Source organism: Rhyacophila brunnea, unplaced genomic scaffold (genome assembly GCF_057557595.1).
Source record: "Rhyacophila brunnea isolate RB1 unplaced genomic scaffold, BYU_Rbru_1.0 scaffold_5, whole genome shotgun sequence".
NCBI lineage: Eukaryota > Metazoa > Arthropoda > Insecta > Trichoptera > Rhyacophilidae > Rhyacophila > Rhyacophila brunnea.
Genome location: NW_028233170.1, coordinates 38,551,106 through 38,569,753, shown reverse-complemented (window position 1 = coordinate 38,569,753; position 18,648 = coordinate 38,551,106). Strand labels below are relative to the sequence as shown.

The 18,648-nt window shown below is 38.5% G+C and overlaps 1 protein-coding gene across 1 annotated transcript; it reads left to right on the top strand.

Moving 5' to 3' along the window:
- LOC147066401 (activating molecule in BECN1-regulated autophagy protein 1B-like) lies at positions 1-17,730 on the top strand. Its single transcript, XM_085955184.1, has 11 exons — positions 1-520; positions 5,721-5,779; positions 6,969-7,152; positions 7,248-7,420; positions 8,408-8,642; positions 8,721-8,851; positions 9,247-11,656; positions 11,738-11,882; positions 11,961-12,089; positions 14,139-14,339; positions 17,032-17,730. Exons 1-11 carry the CDS (start codon positions 317-319, stop codon positions 17,187-17,189), a joined length of 4,029 nt encoding a protein of 1,342 aa, XP_085811310.1. The 5' UTR covers positions 1-316; the 3' UTR covers positions 17,190-17,730.
- The last annotated feature ends 918 nt before the right edge of the window (positions 17,731-18,648 follow it).

Here is an 18,648-nt window from a genome sequence, read left to right as displayed (position 1 = left end):
AGTCTATGGGGTTCGTGTAGCTGTCAACTGCTTGCGATCGCGATTATAAGTTTTTCATATTCTTTCATCGATACCGCTCAGTGGTGGTTTTATATTTTGTTATTTAAAAGTAATATACCTTTATTATACAATAAGCTTCGTTATCTAATGCGCATAGTTAGCATAACTATGCGTTAACATATACTTTTTGGCCTATCCAAGTATGGTAGTACTGATATTGTGTCAAAATATTTTTCTTGTAATGTTTTCAAATCGAACTACGAATGATATCGATGACGAAATACTGACAATGCGTTTATAAAATAAAGTTATCACAATGGATGAATTATTTTTGAACGGGTGCAACAATGTCGACTCTGAATTCTATAATACTGCCAATAATACGAGCCAAGGGAATGTAGCTAAAAGCTGGCAATGGCGACAACTCGGGATGAATCCGAAGGGTTCCGCTTCAAACAAAAGGATATTGCAAGAGGCTGCAGAAGACCATCTCGTCAATAAGGAGATTTTGAGTGAAAGGGTATTTATTTTTATTCATTTAACACCATTACACACATTAGTCACCCTTTCAAGGAAGAATTTAAATTGTCCAAAACATAACATTTTCTGCATATATGCCAATATAAGGCTACTTTATAGTGTCATAAGCTTAATACCTACTTAATTACAATGGAGTGTTCCAGCTTCAGTATCATAATATGTTGAATTTGTGATGCCTTTATGCAATGTATTTCTAATTACAAATAACACACTGCTAGTATTCATTTGATTTCTAAGCATTGCTATTGAAATCAATCCCGGTGTCATTGACCTTACCGATCGGCTACACAAGAAAATTCCTGGGAAAAATAAATAAGTACCTAGCTCTCTGTAATTCATAATTCATATTCAATTCATAATCGTGGATTACATTTAATTAATTTGGTACTCCAGTGTTCAACTGGATGCATCTCCGAGTGGCGCTCATTCTTGCAAACAACTTGCCTACTTGCCCTTCTCCCCGAATTAATGCTTGATCATTCAGTATCCCCATAATTTAAATTCACTACTCTTCTGCTTACCGACCCTCCCATTCCCCTCCGATGCTACGAGTCCTCATGCATGGATTACCAAGACCCAACAATGTTTTCAAAGACGCCTTTGAATGGATTACCTAATCTAACCTAACTTAACTACACAGCTTTATGAGGTCCTTCACTAGAATTAAATATTGTTCATTTCCATTGTCCCTGTTTTGCTTCTTGATATATTAATTATTATGCAGACTTACCTGACTTAACTTGACGGCAGATTTATTTATCATGAATTCATACATTGTATATTGATATTATGGCCAACCGGTGACAGTCAACTGCCTCGCTAGACCATGCAGATAGCTTGGTGTTGTAACCGCATAGTGATTGATTTTAATATTATTATTAAGTAAATCTAAATATAATCATGATAAACATCGACTTGGGGTTCCTGATTGTTTTCAATAGTCGATAGTTACGAATGCTACGATGGTGCCATTATTTTTCCATCGGGACGGACTTCCACTGCTGAGAGCCACAAATCTACGCATGTATACAGGCCCCATAATGCAATACTGAATAATTCACAACATATTCACTTTATATTTAACTGAGTACCGGACTGGATTTACCATGGGCTATAGTATAATAAATTGAAAAAACCTAGAGCAACAATTTTTTAAAATTATATTTTGATCGGTCTGGTTTTTTGTGCTCAACACGTCATCCTAAACAAATCTGGCTCTAGTTTGGTGGGGAAATGGAAATATGTTTTTTAGGACACGCAAAAATCGAACAAATATAATTATCATCTGTATGTTTTCTTAAATAACTTTGCATGAAAGTCAATAAAAGATGGCCACCATATAAAAACCATTTTATGCTACCTACTAAAATTTGCATATTTTGCACATAATTACTCACTAGTTAATACAAAATTTGTATATAATAATTGCGTTAATGAATGGACTGTCACTGGTTTGATTTTTTTTAAAGTTGTTTACTTATAGAAATATGACAAGCTCACTGTGGTTCAAATTTAGTAAACTAAGCAATAAAATCCGACCGGGCAGTTAACAAGACCGATGCCGCCGGGATCAGATTACGTTTATGAGTGTCTAAGTACCTAATAGGTGTTTTCGCCGACGACGTTGAAAAAGTATCCTTGCATGTAAAAAATCCAAGCTTTGCGAATTCAGTAGGTACCTACCAGTGCCAGAGGCTCAGCACTTCATTACAATAAACAACTTCTTTTGTAGTTTATGAATGCCATGCTTGTTTCGGGGATTTTTATGATGGTTTTCAGATTATTTAAGTTCTATGCTTAAATAGAATGTGACGCGAAAAATGTTATATAACATTTTCAGTTTGCGTAAGATTAACTAAATACCATTAAAATATATCTGAAATCGTAGTCTGCGTACCTACAGAATAAAAATATGTGAGGAGATTGCTTTAAACGAGCATGCATCATTTTATTGTTACCATGTGCTATCTAAAAACAATTGAGCTCTTGTTAATAATTCATAAAATGGCTGAAATAATAAAACATTCGTTGACATTTTAGTTTATGATTTTCTCCATACATTTATTCACTTTTATAACGAGCTAATTATCGGTTATGCCGAGCTAAAAATCGTCAAAAATTTTCTTAAAACTGTTAATGTGTCGATCGTTTAAAAACATTTCAACTCTAAGAAATAAAATCTAAACAGACAGGATACCGCCGGGATCGAATTATACCTACCTAATTGGTGTTTTCGCCGACAATATTGAAAAAGTTTCCACGCATATGGTTGAAATTGCATGTAAAAAATCCAAGGTTTGTGAAGTCAGTAGGTACCTACCAGCGTTCATGACAAGAAACAACTTCTTTTGTAGTTTATGAATGCCATGCTTATTTCGGGGAAAAATTCTAATTGTGTATTTTTGTTTGAATCGCGACTTTTTGTGTTATGTGACCGCTCATTTAAAAATACCTATTCTCCGATATAACGAGTACCTAACGCTTATAACGAGCAAATTCAGTCGGTCCCATCTTCCTCGTAATAACCAAGTTCGACTGTATTTCTAAATCAGTTTGGTAAATGAAGACTTTATAAAAAATAATAAAAGCTCCTTCGAAGAGAGAATTAAAATATAAAAGCATATTATTATTAACACATTCGCGGACACATGTTAGCTAATACATGTTAGTGATATGACACATTAAAATTTGTATTTTTTAAATTTTCGATTTAGATATATAGAAATAAGCTAAGTCTTATGGAAATATGTCCGCACCGTGACACAAGTAGCAGCTAACATATTGTTTTATTCCAAAATACGATGATGGGACCAACTGAATTTGCTCATTATAAGCATTACTCGTTATATCGTTATCCATTATTTTTTCTATTAATTTTAATGATTTTAAGGACATTTTATTTCGCAGTTTGTTTTTTCTATATTTTAATATAATATTTGCAAAAATAAAATATTCTATTAGCAGTAATAAATCGTCCCCTGATTAAGGTGACGCATCAGTGAAACGCCAAATAATTTTTAACTGTAGGCGCGACGAAATTTTGGACTCGCTCGCCATTCAGTGAGAGAATGTCGAGCCAGAAACACGTCACTTTGCTGCGTGATGGCGACGGGCCAACTAATTCTAAAATCGTGTAAAGATGACTAAAAACGTTACCCATTTACTTTAAAAAGAAAACATGTCAATGAATATATTATTATTGTTACTAATAGAACAATAAACAGAACATAAAATGGACGTATGTTGGATTTATATGACAAATAATATTTCGTTTGACAGGCGTCATTTGCACCCGCGACCCGCAATCCGCGCATCGCCTAGCAACGATCTTTTTAGACCGTGCCTCAACTAATGCACGGCCTTAACACAAAAACGTATCAACAAAAAATGTGTTTTTGAGTTAAGTATGCAGTTTTACTCAGAATAACGGCTTGTACCTGATGGACAAACAAAAAATTTAAAAATGTTGTCACAGATCGAAATAATCTAAGACGTATCTCATATTATGTTACTTTGATTAGAAACACACAAATGTATCGCTTGATAGGTTTTCGTGATAAAAATATTCATCCTAAATTATTATTAACACACATACGTAACAGCATAGCGTTTTTGTGTTACCAACAAAGCAACGTGTTATTCGTAATAATTTCGAAGCGGCAAGATGTAAGTCAGTGGACTCCCAAATGGAGTGTGATTCAATGCACACACAGATTGAGAGAACAGCAAACAATATTGATATCTTTAACTCATCTGGTGGGTACGCAGTGGTTTGGATATCATCAAAAGGTAGAAAGTACGCAGTCAATGAATTTGACACAACGTAATTCATTGACTTCAAATTTCTTGCCAAAAGAAAATTGACTCAAATGGAGACCAGGTAAATTGGTTAAAAATTTGAACACGAACATCAAACACGAAATGATGAACCAAATAATACTTCCAAGTATGAAAAATCTCAGCAGGAATTTCGCAGTATATCAATACAGCAGCACCTCAGTACAAGACAGAACCCAATTGAATTTGATTTCATCCAGGCGTATTAATAAACCACAACCAATAACCAAAGAAAAAATCATGATATTATCACGCTCTGTCAGAGCAGTGTAATAAGACAGCAACAACACCAGTTTTATAATAATTTCATAATTAATACAACTATTGGTGGTGATATTCGTGAGAATAATAGTGAAAATGAATCGGACTGAAAATGTTATATCCTAAATACAATATTATTTAGTGTAGGTCGGTATTGTATCTTACAAAGGCCCACCGTGGGGGTGCTAGGCAGAATGCGCCTTCGTATACTATACCTACATTTTTTTTATATTTCTATGATTCAATTTATTCTTTTTCTCTTATATGGTTTGTATTAAAATTATATTTAAATAAATTTTTAACATTTATCATCAACCTGAACTGTCGATTCTACCTTTTTTAAAGTGTCTTCCATGTTTGTAATCTTAACATAACATTGTGATTGTATTAATTTGTTTCTCTGTATATTGAGATTAATGTTTTTCCATCTAAATAAAGCTTCTATTAATCTGTATGAACCAGAATTCCATAAGAATTATAATAGAATTATTTCGAACAGGTCTATTTTTTTCTTTATTTTTACCATTGATGATTTTTTATATTATTTTTAACTTTATTTCTAAGAAAACTATATAAATAATAGCAATCTATATAGTTTTAAGAATAAACAAACTTTAGATAAATAAATAATCATTATCATTTTTGAAAACTTACTGTTTATCCAGTGATGACTGAACCGTTGGTAACACGAAAACGTAAGTCGGTTGACTTTTTTTAATACCAGATTTTTAAATATATATAATGTAATATAACAAACATAAAAAAAGTTTAATTTAAAGAGAAATGATCATAGATTAAGACAATGAAAATTTCACCTTTCTACGATTCTTAGTTATGCTAAAAACCTTATTGAAACAAAAGAAAAGTTTGTTCTGCCTCCTGAAAAATCGACTTTTTGTTGATACGTTTTTGTGTTAATTAGGGGACGAAATGTACTCAACATTTTTTTGCAATTATCAATAAAATGGTGGAATATAATATAGTGGTTACCAACTTTGAAATAATTCAACAAAAATAACACTCAAATAAATCACACTAAACTCAATTAAAATAATTAACCATTTATTGTATTTTTCTTTTAGTGCTGCGAGGTACCGGGTGTCCCACGATCAACATTTTTGATGGTCTTTAGTCCTGATGGGTAATTATAATACAATAATGATTTCTTTCTATTAAATTTATTACTCATAAAATATGGAACAGAATAATTATTTCGGTCAGGGTTGTCGAAGTATTAATGTGTATTATTAAAATTCATGATTATATACATTCCACATTAGCGTGAGTATCGATAGTTTTGACAGAATCAAGGTACTGTCAGAGGAGCGTGCGCGGAGCAAGAGAAAGCAATGCTATATTGTTGACGTAAGCGCAGTTGACGATAGTAACCGTGACAATAAATACGTTAGCTCATGCTTAATTCCTGCGCACTGGAAGTAATCGCATCTGCACATGTTCTAGATTAAATTGTTCCATTATAATTATTTTGCTACAGTCTAACTAAAAAGAGGCTGTGGTTTTATTGCTTAAGATGCAAGCAATAAAACTAGAAATGTAAGAAAGTCTATATTTCGATGGATCAGATTACAAATAATTTTTGTATTTATAGAGTTTTGAGAATAAAAAAAAACAATCTCGAGTAGTTAAGGTCTTGTAAGCCTCTCCTGCATTTCTCAGAGTCTTGTTTTAGTCTCTTTTCCAATTTTCCATGTGAATTTTGCGTTTCTTCAACCTTTTTATACCGAAAGAACCGACACTGCAATATTGTCTGCCATTTTGACTTTATATTTATCACCAAGGCACTGAAGACAACACAACAATGCTGCATTATAGTTTTGCAGTAGAAAAAAAATTATTTGTCTCAAGCATAGGGAATTTTACGATGATCATTACCGGATTCACAACTCAATACTGCCCAAATGTAACATAATTATTAATGGTTTCCAGGTTCTAAAAAGTGAATAATCTTTTCTCTGCAGCCTTTACACGTCAATGAGTATCGATTCTAATCGATAGTAATATTTTGACAATCTTGTTAGTGTACACTTGCACATTTGCAAATTCACTTGTTGAGCGAGTGCTGCTTTTTGGTTGCAAAATTATAACAGAAATAACTTGTCTTTTCCAAAATATCTTTCCTTTAAGGGCTAGCTCTGGAAACTTTGATCCCAAATCTCGGTGACCCCGGGTCACCCCACTCGCGGATCGGTACAGGGGTTCGCTTAGCTCAAAGAGATATGTGTTGCACTTAAAGATAATTCTCGACTGATTTACATATTTTGTCAGCTACCTCCAATTCAAACAACTATTATTGCAATTGATTATTTTAGCACGAAGGTGGCGTCCACTCATGGAAATCATAATGTGTACGTGAGCGAGCTGTCGACCGGAAAACATGTCAAGACGCTGAGCGGACACCCGCGGACTCCGTGGTGCATAGCATTCCATCCCTCGCACACTCAACTCTTGGGCTCTGGATGTCTAGGAGGGGAAGTCAGAGTATGGGACTTGAGTGTGAGTCACATGTGGCATCTGTAATAAATACTATCAATCTTTGTCCAAAATCACTGTATCGTATATTTACTGGTGAATGTTTTCGATTTTGACAGGGGGGCAGTGAGGTTTGGACTGTAAGCAGCGAAACGGTCATCGCATCCATAGCGTTCCACCCTCGGGACCAGTTGCTGGTCATAGCCACATATAATGAATTATATTTTTGGGATTGGAGTCAACCCCAGCCTTTCACCAAAGTCCAAACCAATACCATAAAGGAAAAAGTCAGGTGAATATCTCTATGTAGAACTGGAAATTGGGTAAAACATAAATTAGGCATATCCGGTATTCGCTAGTTGTGTTGTGAGCTTTCAGAATAAAATGAAGATAGCGGGATGAATGATCAAATTTTGTCCAAGGGCATCACCATATTGCATTGGCCAAGAGTTCATACTATAATAATTATGAATATTTAACTAGGACTTGATAATTTAATTATGAAAGTTATGTAATACATAATAATATGCATGATATATGAAATTATAATTGCCACAAATGGTGCGATTTGATTTATTCTTCCATCTTTATGTGTATCCATAAAATCATTGGTATTATACATTCTATTTACTGCCATTTCTTGATGGAAAGAGATAATATTATTAAGAAATATCAGACACTAATCATCCTGTTGGTTGTATTTTTGGTTATTTTTAGTACTTGTTTCAAATTGTATTATGTATTTACATAATCTCAAGACCAGATTCGTCATATTATAAGATTCAATTAATACAAAAATTACTAAATATTCCCAATTCTATCCTTACTATGCTGTTGACCTCGGCCCCTTTGCGGTGTCTATGTGAAGACATAGTGTCAAATCAGCAAATCAGCGTCGTTCAAATCACTAACAAAGCAACACTTGCTATCAACAATTGCAAATCAATTATTGACAGTGAACAACTTCTAATACTACATATCTAATACATGTACGGGAAATTTATTTCGCGTAACAACATGAATTCAAGTGCATATCCTGTGAATACGATTGCCGACTTCGAGTTCTACAGTTCATCTTCGAGGGCAGAATCTATTGTCGGTCCACACTCACTCCATTACTTTTCTATGTGGTTGCAGTAACCTCTCTTAGCTTATTGATACAGTCCACGGCTTCCCTTCTAACTATTGCAACCGCTACGCTAGTATATATTTAAAAACATCAACACAACAAACCCATTTTAAAAACAAAATTATTTGTAACTGTTGAATTGTAATACAGGTTCGTGTCGTTCGATGCTCTGGGACATAAGCTGATAACGGGGATTTCAGTGTGGTCAGTTCCTGGCAGTCAGGCGGCGACGCCCACCAGACCTGAGGTGGCCGCGCCCACCCGCCCCGAGGCGGCCGCACCTGCCGATCAGACCGCCACATACAATCAGCTGCTGGAGCGCTACAACAGTCTGGTCAGGAACTACCGCCGCCTCATCTTGGCGCAGACGCACTTCACTACCACGGTGAGAAACCACCCGTCCGTCACCCCTATCCTTTGCTATTTGCGGTGACATCCAATACAAAAACTTGTTGAATTGCAGACGGATCGCGGGACAGACCCCATGGAGACTGACAGGGCCGCTGAGAGAGGTTCGGCATCGGTGCCTCCGCCAGCCCGGCCTCGTCTCCCACCGCGTGCCACCTCTTATCCTTCCCCACCATTCGCTTCCAGGTAAGACTCAATCGAGGTTTTTTAAATAAAATTTCAGTAACTGTGGTATAAAATCGCCTGGAGGACAGTAATGTGATTATAAAATTCATCACAAAAACTACAAAATATCAAGGCACCATGATATGTGAGAAGTAGTTTGATTTGATTGGATTTGAATGAGGCATAATGACGTTTAAACAACCGATACAAATAAACAGATTTTCCTGTCAGATCAATGAATTGATTATAACAAATGCTCACATTTGTTAAATCTTTCATCAGTGTGAGAAGACGATTTCCTAGTACTGGAATTAACAAAAAAATTGTATAACTTTCGTGAAATTAACGGGATTAGTGGTATCTTTTAATGTGTGCGTGTGATTTTTACTGTGAGCTGTCATTGTATTTATTTCCAGGGGCGGAGGGCCGAGTTCACCTGGGCCGTCATCGACAGAAACGCTTACCGCATCTCCACCGTCATCAGTCGTCCCCCTCCCGGGAGAGGGGCCAGCGCGGGAAGGAGGAGCGCGGCACTCCGCCTTCCGTCCGCTGACAGTGATACGTGGTCGTGGCCCGTCTCCTTCTCTCTCCCACCGCCCTCCGGATACAGCCTCGCCCGCTGCCGGTCAGACGGCGCGTCTCAGGGGTGAGCTCACCGCCTCCCTCGGTCGCCTGCAGTACTTCATGGAGCACTCGATCGACGAGACCCTCAACTTTCCGGAGCACCCCGACACCACCGCATCACATATCTACCGACTTCAATTGTTGTATGAGCGTGCCCGCTCCCCGCGATCTGGAGGCGTCTTCTTCACCGCCGCACCTAGAGAGAGCGGAGATGAGGTCCCGCTGCGGACGTTCGGCCGACTCCCTTTGGGGATAGACAGGGACCGCCTCCGCCCGGACCGGGACGAGACGGCGGGAAGTTCAGGCGTCGGCCAGCCAACTGTGGGATCCGACTTGCGGGCCGGCCTCTTCTCCTCCGACGATGGCTCTGACAGCGATAGGGAGATGTTCAGCCCCCTACCACTGCATATCTACCGGACGCGGAATTGGAGCGCAGCCGCTGATCCGTCGCTTGATGGCTTTGTCGGGTTTGCCGGATTAGACCACATACCTTCCTTTGGGGGCTGGGACTCTGCAGGAAGGACATCCCGCAGGGAGGCCGCTGACTTGTCAGAACCTCTCCTTGCGTCCGCCCCACCCGAAGTTAGAGACGGAGCCGCGGACGCAGATAGAGATGTCGTCAACACAGAAGAGCCCCAGAGAGATGCTCCCCCGCGACCGGATGTCGACCCTGAGAGCCGTGACAGCGAAAGACGCAGTGGTGAAGCTTTTCAGAAAGTAATTCTAGGAGTCCAGGCGATCCAGCGACACACCGAATCTCTCATCGCCCTGTGCTCTGAGAATGCCACCCGCCCTCCCCTCCTGCGACTGCGTCGTCACTGGGAAGACCTACGCCGGGACATGATCCGGATGCACCGACCGTCCTTTGGTGATCGGGGGCCTCCAAGCTATTTCTCACTCTCAGCCCGGCAGCGGTGTGATCTCTTGAGCGGCACGACTGGGCCGTCTGTGCCTGTCGGCCCGTTCTCACCAGGCCCATCTGTCCGCCTACCACGGGATACCCCTTCCGAACCTGCCGAAGATAAAACCGACAACGTTCAAAATCGACGAGATACGGAAGGGCCACGGGACACAGAGCGCCGAATACCGAATTTAGATGGGGATGATCTAAATTCCCCGAGCACGTCCTCGGGGATTGGGAGGCCGTCCCGGATGGAACCAGCGACTTCAGGACGGGACCGCGATCGGCGCCCACATGCCGAAGTCATGAATGGGATCTCCCGTCGCCTCTGCGGCATGAGGCGAACCATCCGTTCCATTGGAATCCGCCGGCGGTACCGCGTCGACCGTGCCCCTGTCCCATCTTTCCGGCGGGATTCGGAGCCTACCAGGGACAGTGTTCGCCTGCACGCCCGCCGGGTACTCTCCATCATGTTCAGCATTATGATGCAATGCGTTGACACGGATCGCCTGGGCGGCCAAATCATCGAAATGCTAAAATCTCTCAAGAGAGCACTTGGCCTGTCCTCCCTCTTGCTTGCGTCGCCAGCCGCCGCTGACAGGGCCCGCCCGACAGATCCCCCTCGTGGACGAGACGAGGCACCGCGCCCGGCAGCTTCGGCATCAGTCCGGAACGAGCCCCCGTTGACGGGGACGCGCCGACGGGCAGCACTCTCCTGGAGCGACCGGGTCGCCGTGCAAATATCAGCAGCCAACCGGAACAATTCATCCAATGCAAGACACCGACGGGAAACGTATCATAATGTCAAAAAGGCCCGAGCAATGCGTGCTTTTCAGCCTTCTCTCTTCAATTTTTCTGCAGGCAGAGATACTGCATCGCCCCATCCAGAGGCCGCAGGCAGTAGTATCCCATCCCGGGAACGGATTGACTCCCGGGAGGCCCCAGCCGACACCCGTTCTGCTAGGGGGCCTCGTGATCCTGGAGCCTCCCGGATATATTCCAGACTGCTACTGAGGCGTTTCTTCTACAATCCTGCTCGGAGAAGTAATGCAACTGGACCACCCACCCGTCAGGAAAGTGGCCGGAGGGATCCTGTGTCGGATGCCGAGTCATCAAATTCCCGCCCCGGTCCCGCCCATCTCTCCGGTGGGCCGGACACTGGAGAGGTGGAGGGTGAAAGGCGGGGCGGTGTGGTAGTGCCAGCCGTCAGGATCAACGATGTCCCTCTTTACGACGTGTTCCCTAACCTCGTGCCGCTCCGCAGGAGATTGGCGTCTGGGATCGCCGAATATCTTCAGCAGGTACGTCTACATCTCTTTGTCAGCCATGTTTGTCCATTCCGCCCGACTGCCGTAACCGTATTGTCCCCTTGAATTTTTCAGAACAACGCGCTGTCCATAGATGAGAATGAGGGCGTTGGCATAATCGACGCCGGGCCAAGTCTGGTCTCAGAGACGTCTGCCTCGCCCGTTCATAGGATTCAGGCATGGGACTTTGCGCAGGGACGGATACCGGATATCAGCGATGGTGAGAGATGTATCCTACGACTCAGTATCGTACAAAATATGAGACCTTCGTATTGATTATTTGTTTTGTGAATTTCAGCTAACCAGAACATCGTCGTTCATAAGTGTAAAATCCACAACGATGCCAGCATTGATATCTCTCGGGACGGCCGGCTACTTGTGGCCCTTCTGCCCGCACAGAGGATGCGAAATATCACACACCGCTTAGGTACGTACCACTCGTTCGAATGTAGATATTATTATTTACTCACCCAAGACAACAGTGACAGCGTGCATGGCTAATGAATAAATTAGCCGAAAATCATTTTGAATTGCAGATTAATTTTTAGCAAGTTTACACTTATGCTCTGAGATCTATTTGCCAGGGATACTGAGATAACAGCTCCATGAATTTGTATTTCAAGCCTAAAAACAATTTATTTTACAATGAACCATCATTATTTAGATGGACAATCACTCAATTGCAAATAATAGTATTTATGTAACCTAAACAAGACATCAAAGTAAGCCGCCATTTTTTTTTTGTATTTACAAAATAAATAATGTTATAGTTATGGAGCATTTTAATTATTTTATTATGATTATGTATTCAACCGTAATGAAATCATTCTGAAATCTCCATCAAATCCTACGATACAAAAAATTCATTTCGATTCGCTCCAGCTAAAGCTTAAACCGGTGTTTCCCTAAGTAGACATTTGCAATCCAGGGAGCGGTTGTAGCCTCAGAGGCAATTGGGGATCGATGAATACAGATAAGGAGAAAACAGTGGATGCAAAAAGAAATCAGAAGAAAATTTTGAAAAAAATGTTCGTACATGTTCCATGTGTTGTGTAAAATGCAGTTACATTTTGTAGTGATCACTTCTTTTCCAAATAAATTCAAAATGCATTTAATTTTCAAATGCAAAAGAAATGCATTTTGATATGAACCAAAACCACCTATCCACGTTTCCATTTTCCACATTTTACAAAACCGCAATGTTGGAAAAAAATTAGCAAGCGATATATTTTTTTCAGATAATATCTTGACTGGTACGTACGTAAGAAGAAAATGTAGATAATATGGCAATGATTTCTAACCGGGATCTGTGGAACCCTAGGGCTCCACGAGTAGTGTCAGGCGTTAAACATGATGTGAAAATGGCTTTATGTTACTTGTTCGTTTAATCCTCAGCACCTAAATTAGAAAATGATTTTTAACTGTTTTGTTTTTCATTTCAAAATACGAATGAAACATCACCTGTTCACCATATTCACGGAATTGATTGTGACAAATGTAGATTAGAATTGAAATTTCCATTTTGCACAGTGCCATACTACAGTGGGCCAGGGCAGCGCATCCATAGTTGTAGGACTAATTTTACTTGTACTGAATTTCAAAACATAAATTCAGTATTGTTATCTAAACATTTATCAAAATGAGTTCATACTGCTGAAATCAATCAATATTCCTCGGAAACAGGGTTTCTTATCTAATTCCAAACATATCTTTGAAGATAACTGCTTTATAACAATATGTAATTGAATGTGTGTATATGTTGGGCCGTATAGAATTTGGGGGGGGGGTAATGGGTAATACGGTTTTTCATGGAAAATATGATATAAGAAATTGGTTTTTTTCTTTGTGATGATCCTTTTTTTAAATGTTCCAAGCAATTGAAAATTCAAAATACGGTCCAATTACACCTCCAGACCATAAACCACACCAAACTGTTAATTTTTGTGGATGTAAAGGTGTTTTAAGAATAGCATGTGGGCTTTCATTATTCCAAATGCGACAATTGTGCTTATTTACGGAGCCATTTTACCAAAAATGAGCTTCGTAGCTGAAGATAATTTTTTTATGGAATAATGAGTCTGTTTCAAGTTAAAGCCCAATCAGCAAAATTTCAACGCACCAAATCGTCATTCGAAAGTTCGTGTGTTACTGTCGAACATCTTCTTGGCTACGTGTTAAAACTGTGATCTAACAATCTCCTCCTATTTTTAACCGCACTTCCATTATAAACTAACAAGCTCCTCCCATTTAGTCGACGACAACGCCTTCAGCTTATGCCTAAATCTTCTTGTTGCACAGTAACTGTATTTTATACGCGCCGTCAAGTGCAAATCTTTATGTAGAATATTTTTCCACACTTTGATTCACAACATCGATATTTTCAGCAGTACTTTTACATTTCTGACATGATGGATTCTTAACATCACAATTTTGGTGGGTTTTAAAAATCCATAGTACTAATTTGTCCCTTTCGCAGGGATTTATTCACTGGACTGGAACTGTTTGGGCGAATGCTTGTATACGGCCCTTTTGGAGCAGAATGCGGTGTCGGTGTCTCTATCACCGTGCGCACGCCACCTGGCCGTGGGTCTGGGCTCCCGGAGGGTCAGTCTGCAGCCCTATGGCCGGAATGGCGTCATGGCTCTCATTTTCCGCCTGGGACCCCTCCAGAAGAATGGTTAGTCCCCAAATATGTACCCTCTGACAACTACTCAGCATTATGAAATTCTCATTTTTGAAAAAAGCGTGGTATTTGGCTTTCAAATTTTGTCTCTTCTTAAACATGTTATGTAGATATCGTCTTTTAAGAAACAACACCGCGTAAGTCCCCATTTGGCGGTTTTGAATAACATTCGGCAGGTAAAAAAATCCTACACCGTGTTCCTTCTATGGAAAAATTCTTTTTTTTAACTAAACACAAAAAAAAGTTAAAAGGTATCAATTTTCAATTTTTTGAGACGTTTTTTGTTTCCCCTGAAAATTTTAATTAATTTTCTTCCGCGGTGTTGTTTCTTAAGCGACGATATATGATATTACCAAGTTCGCATTAAATTAAAAAAAATATCTCAAATTAACAGGGATTCAATTTTAGCTGTCAGCATTAATTATAAAGATCAGATTATTGATTTTTCGACATTTCAATAACATTACATTTTGTATTCATATTAACAAAAGTTTTCCATAGAATGTCATATGTATTTAAAAAAAATAATAATTACAAGATAAAAAGAACTTTTTATATACGTTTTTAAATTTTCTGTTGAATCATATAAACTTGACTTGACTAGCTTAAACGATCAATAAAAATTGTATTTGATATTAATAATACTGAAATGTCATTTTGATACTCATATTGATTTCCATAGTAACGCACGTATATATTAATAATTTCCTAGCAACCAATAGTAGTGGATTGGATTACGGATTTCTTCCGAAATAACTTTTCATACAAAACAGAATTAACTAAAAATGAATTTAATTATACTTAAAGATGGCTAAAAGTATTAAAAAAATGCATTGGCATCGTGTTCTGATATATTCTTAAAGTTTCAAATGTCTAGCTAGTCGGGAAGTTAATTAAAAATCGATTGCAAGATTTGTACCGGACAAATAAGAATACGACCTAATAAAAACGTTGTAAAAATAAACAACCAGCATATTCTAAAAATCAACCCAGTACTTTCCGACAGCTTTGTATACAGCTGTCAAAGTTCATGTTGAAATTGCTTGAAGAAACTGATACTTCATAGTTGAAAACTTTCTTCTGCAAACCTCTACAATAACTCTCATACAAGTACAGTAAGTCCTCAACTTACTGAAAAATCGCATAGTCAAATAAAATTTAAAATCATAGGTGAAAATAAATTGGACGTACATAACAATTAAAAAAAAAACAATCCTCTAATCCTCTAGCATGCTAATTATATCGATTGGCCACCCAATCGTTACACGCTAGGTGCATCTTAAACGTCCAATGTATTAAATAACATGCTAATTATATCTAATGGCCACTTGATAGGCAACGCACTAGTTGCGTTGGACGCAGCGAATGGGTTAATTACGGCCTTTAATTTTTGAAACCATCCGTGGTTTGCAGTGAACATATGAGTGTCAACACTATCATCATTTTTACACTTTAGGTCTTAAAAAAGACTGGGGGCTTTCTTCTGTATTAGCGCATAATAATTATTGGAATTTGTTGTAGCTGCATATTATCTTTTATCCATATTACGAATAACTGTTCCACTTCTATTAATATTCCTCTTTTCTTGGTAATTATCGTAGATAACGTTGGTACTGTTTTTTTTTAAATGATCCATGATTCAAAGTTTATCTTGATTTGATTTGAAGTATAGTTATTGTTTCAATTGTAGAATGACACTAATTATATTTATTTTTTTATAAGTTGACTTACCGTATATATATCAGAATAGCCAGTGTCCATCGGATAATCTAATTTAATCAGAGCGTTGGAGCGGATCCTTTTTTGAGTTGCTCCGCTCCGGGACCTAATACTTGCTCCGGCTCCGCTCCGGGTAAAAGGTTTTAATATTAAAGTATTGTATTATGTGTACAGATGTTAAAAAAATCAGTAGTTTGAAAATAATCGTCATTTTCATTATTAATTCTATTACTTAGCAAAATTCCTACAGCAAATCATCTCTCATTATTTGCCTCTTCTGTCAAAAAAGTGAGGTTATTTATCACTCAGCAATGTTCTCATATTTTAAATAATTCCAGTGTTGCAAAGTATACTATTTTCATTAGATTTTAGGACGAAAATTTAATAATAAAAAAAAACATCCGGAGCAGTGGAGCACTACAAATTTTCGGTGCTCCGGCTCGGGGTAAAATCCCATTGCTCCAGTGCTCTGTGCTCCGCTCTCCAAAGCTCTGAATTTAATAGTGTATGCCAGTGTTTCATGGTGCCTGAAATAGTAATTATGCAAAAAATATAATATGTATTGTCCGCAGGCTTTTTTTTCAGAATCGCATGTGTAACTTGTTTTTACAGGTTTTCTGCTAACAAATGCATATTTTCCCCTTAGAATTATATTTGAGAACATTTCTGAAAGGTGTTTATCGGCGATCGGCTCCGTGCGTAATATCTGCGATAAGAGCCATTTTAATTTTGTTATCGCCTGAGGAAAACAGCCACCGAATCTATTTCTGTGACCGTACACCTGTGCATTCAATTAAGATTGTGTTTTTCCAATAGCCTGCTACGTACACTTTGAATGCCAATGGCATAAGTAATTTTTTTTGTTACAAATGCGCAATGCTGTCAAATTAAAAATAAATTCATATCAATGTCACCTGAGACTTAATGCATACCATTTTGTTAATTGATTGTATTTAATTTTTTGAAGATACGAATAGCCGAAGCGGGTGCTTGATCCTACTCCGGCGTCTGGAGCAGAGTTGGGAGTTGGGCATCACCAGCCTTAACTGTCTGCGCTGGGCGCCCCAGCCCGGCCAGGGCCTGGTCTACGCCAACAATACCGGACAACTCAAAATACTTAGTTAAATGTTTGTACCCTAGTGACGCCAGATCATGATCTTTATTTATATCAAATCATGTCTTAAATCCAATGCAATGTCAAAAATCAAAGTATCCATGAATATGTACTACCTATATTAGATGTATCTCACATACTTATCTCATGACATCAGTGTTTTTTGCAAATATATGTATCTTATTATATTGGTTGCATTTGTTACCCTGGTATTATTTCAACACATGGAATTGTTATAGTATATGCGTAATGGTCCAGTATTCATCTGTTTCATTGGTTCACTTAAGAGCATACATCAGTGAAACGGCAAATAATTTTCAACAATAGGTGGAACGAAATTTCACACTCGTTGCCAATCGATGAGAGGTAGTCGAGATGTGAGCACGTCAATTTGTTTTGTGATGGCGTCGGAGGAATATATTCTTAAATCGTGTAAAGATGAATAAAAAACGTCACGCATGTACTCGAAAAAGAAAACCTGTCGATGAATATATTATTACTAATATAACAATAAACATAACATTAAATGGACGGATGTTGAATTTTTATGACAAATTATGTTTTGTTCCGCACGTGTCATTTGCACAATCTGCGCGTGCGTACTCACAATCTTTTTAGACCATGCCTCAGCTGAAATATAGCCTTAATATTGAATAGCCAATCTACATATAGTAGAACTTGGTTATTACGATTACGGAAATAGCGAGATCTGGGATGTAATGAGGAACATTCGTTGAGATTTTAGTTTATGATTTTCTCCATACATTTATTCACTTTTATAACGAGCTACTTCTCGGGTATACCGAGCAAAACTGTTGATGTGTCGATCGTTTAAAAACAACATTTTCGACCCTAAGCAATAAACTCAGGACGGGCAAGTTAACTAGACCGATGCCGCCGGGATCAGATTACGTTTATGACACTAGTTAAGTGTCTAAATACCTAATTGGTTTTTTCGCCAACAACATTGAAAAAGTATCCACGCATATGGTTGAAATTGCATGTAAAAAATCCAAGCTTTGTGAAGTCAGTAGGTACCTACCAGCGCGGCGACTCAGCACTTCATTACAATAAACAACTTCTTTTGTAGTTTATGAATGCCATGCTTGTTTCCGCAATTTTTATGATGGTTTTCAGATTTTTTATGTTCTATGCTTAAATAGAATGTGGCGCCAAAAATGTTAAATAATGATATAATGAGTAATGCTTATATCGAGCGAATTCAGTCGGTCCCATCTCCCTCGTAATAACCAAGTTCGACTGTAATATTATTTGTCTGTCAATGACAGCCGAAACATTGTAAAATACATTTATTTTTTCCTCAACAAATAAAATTGTCGTCACATTAAAATATTGAATAGTCAGCAAATCTCTGCAAAGTAAAATATCTTTGATTGAGGTATCAGTGGTGTAGATAGGCTGTTAGGATCCGACATAAATAGTGCATACTAAACTTTGTCAGTCAAACAC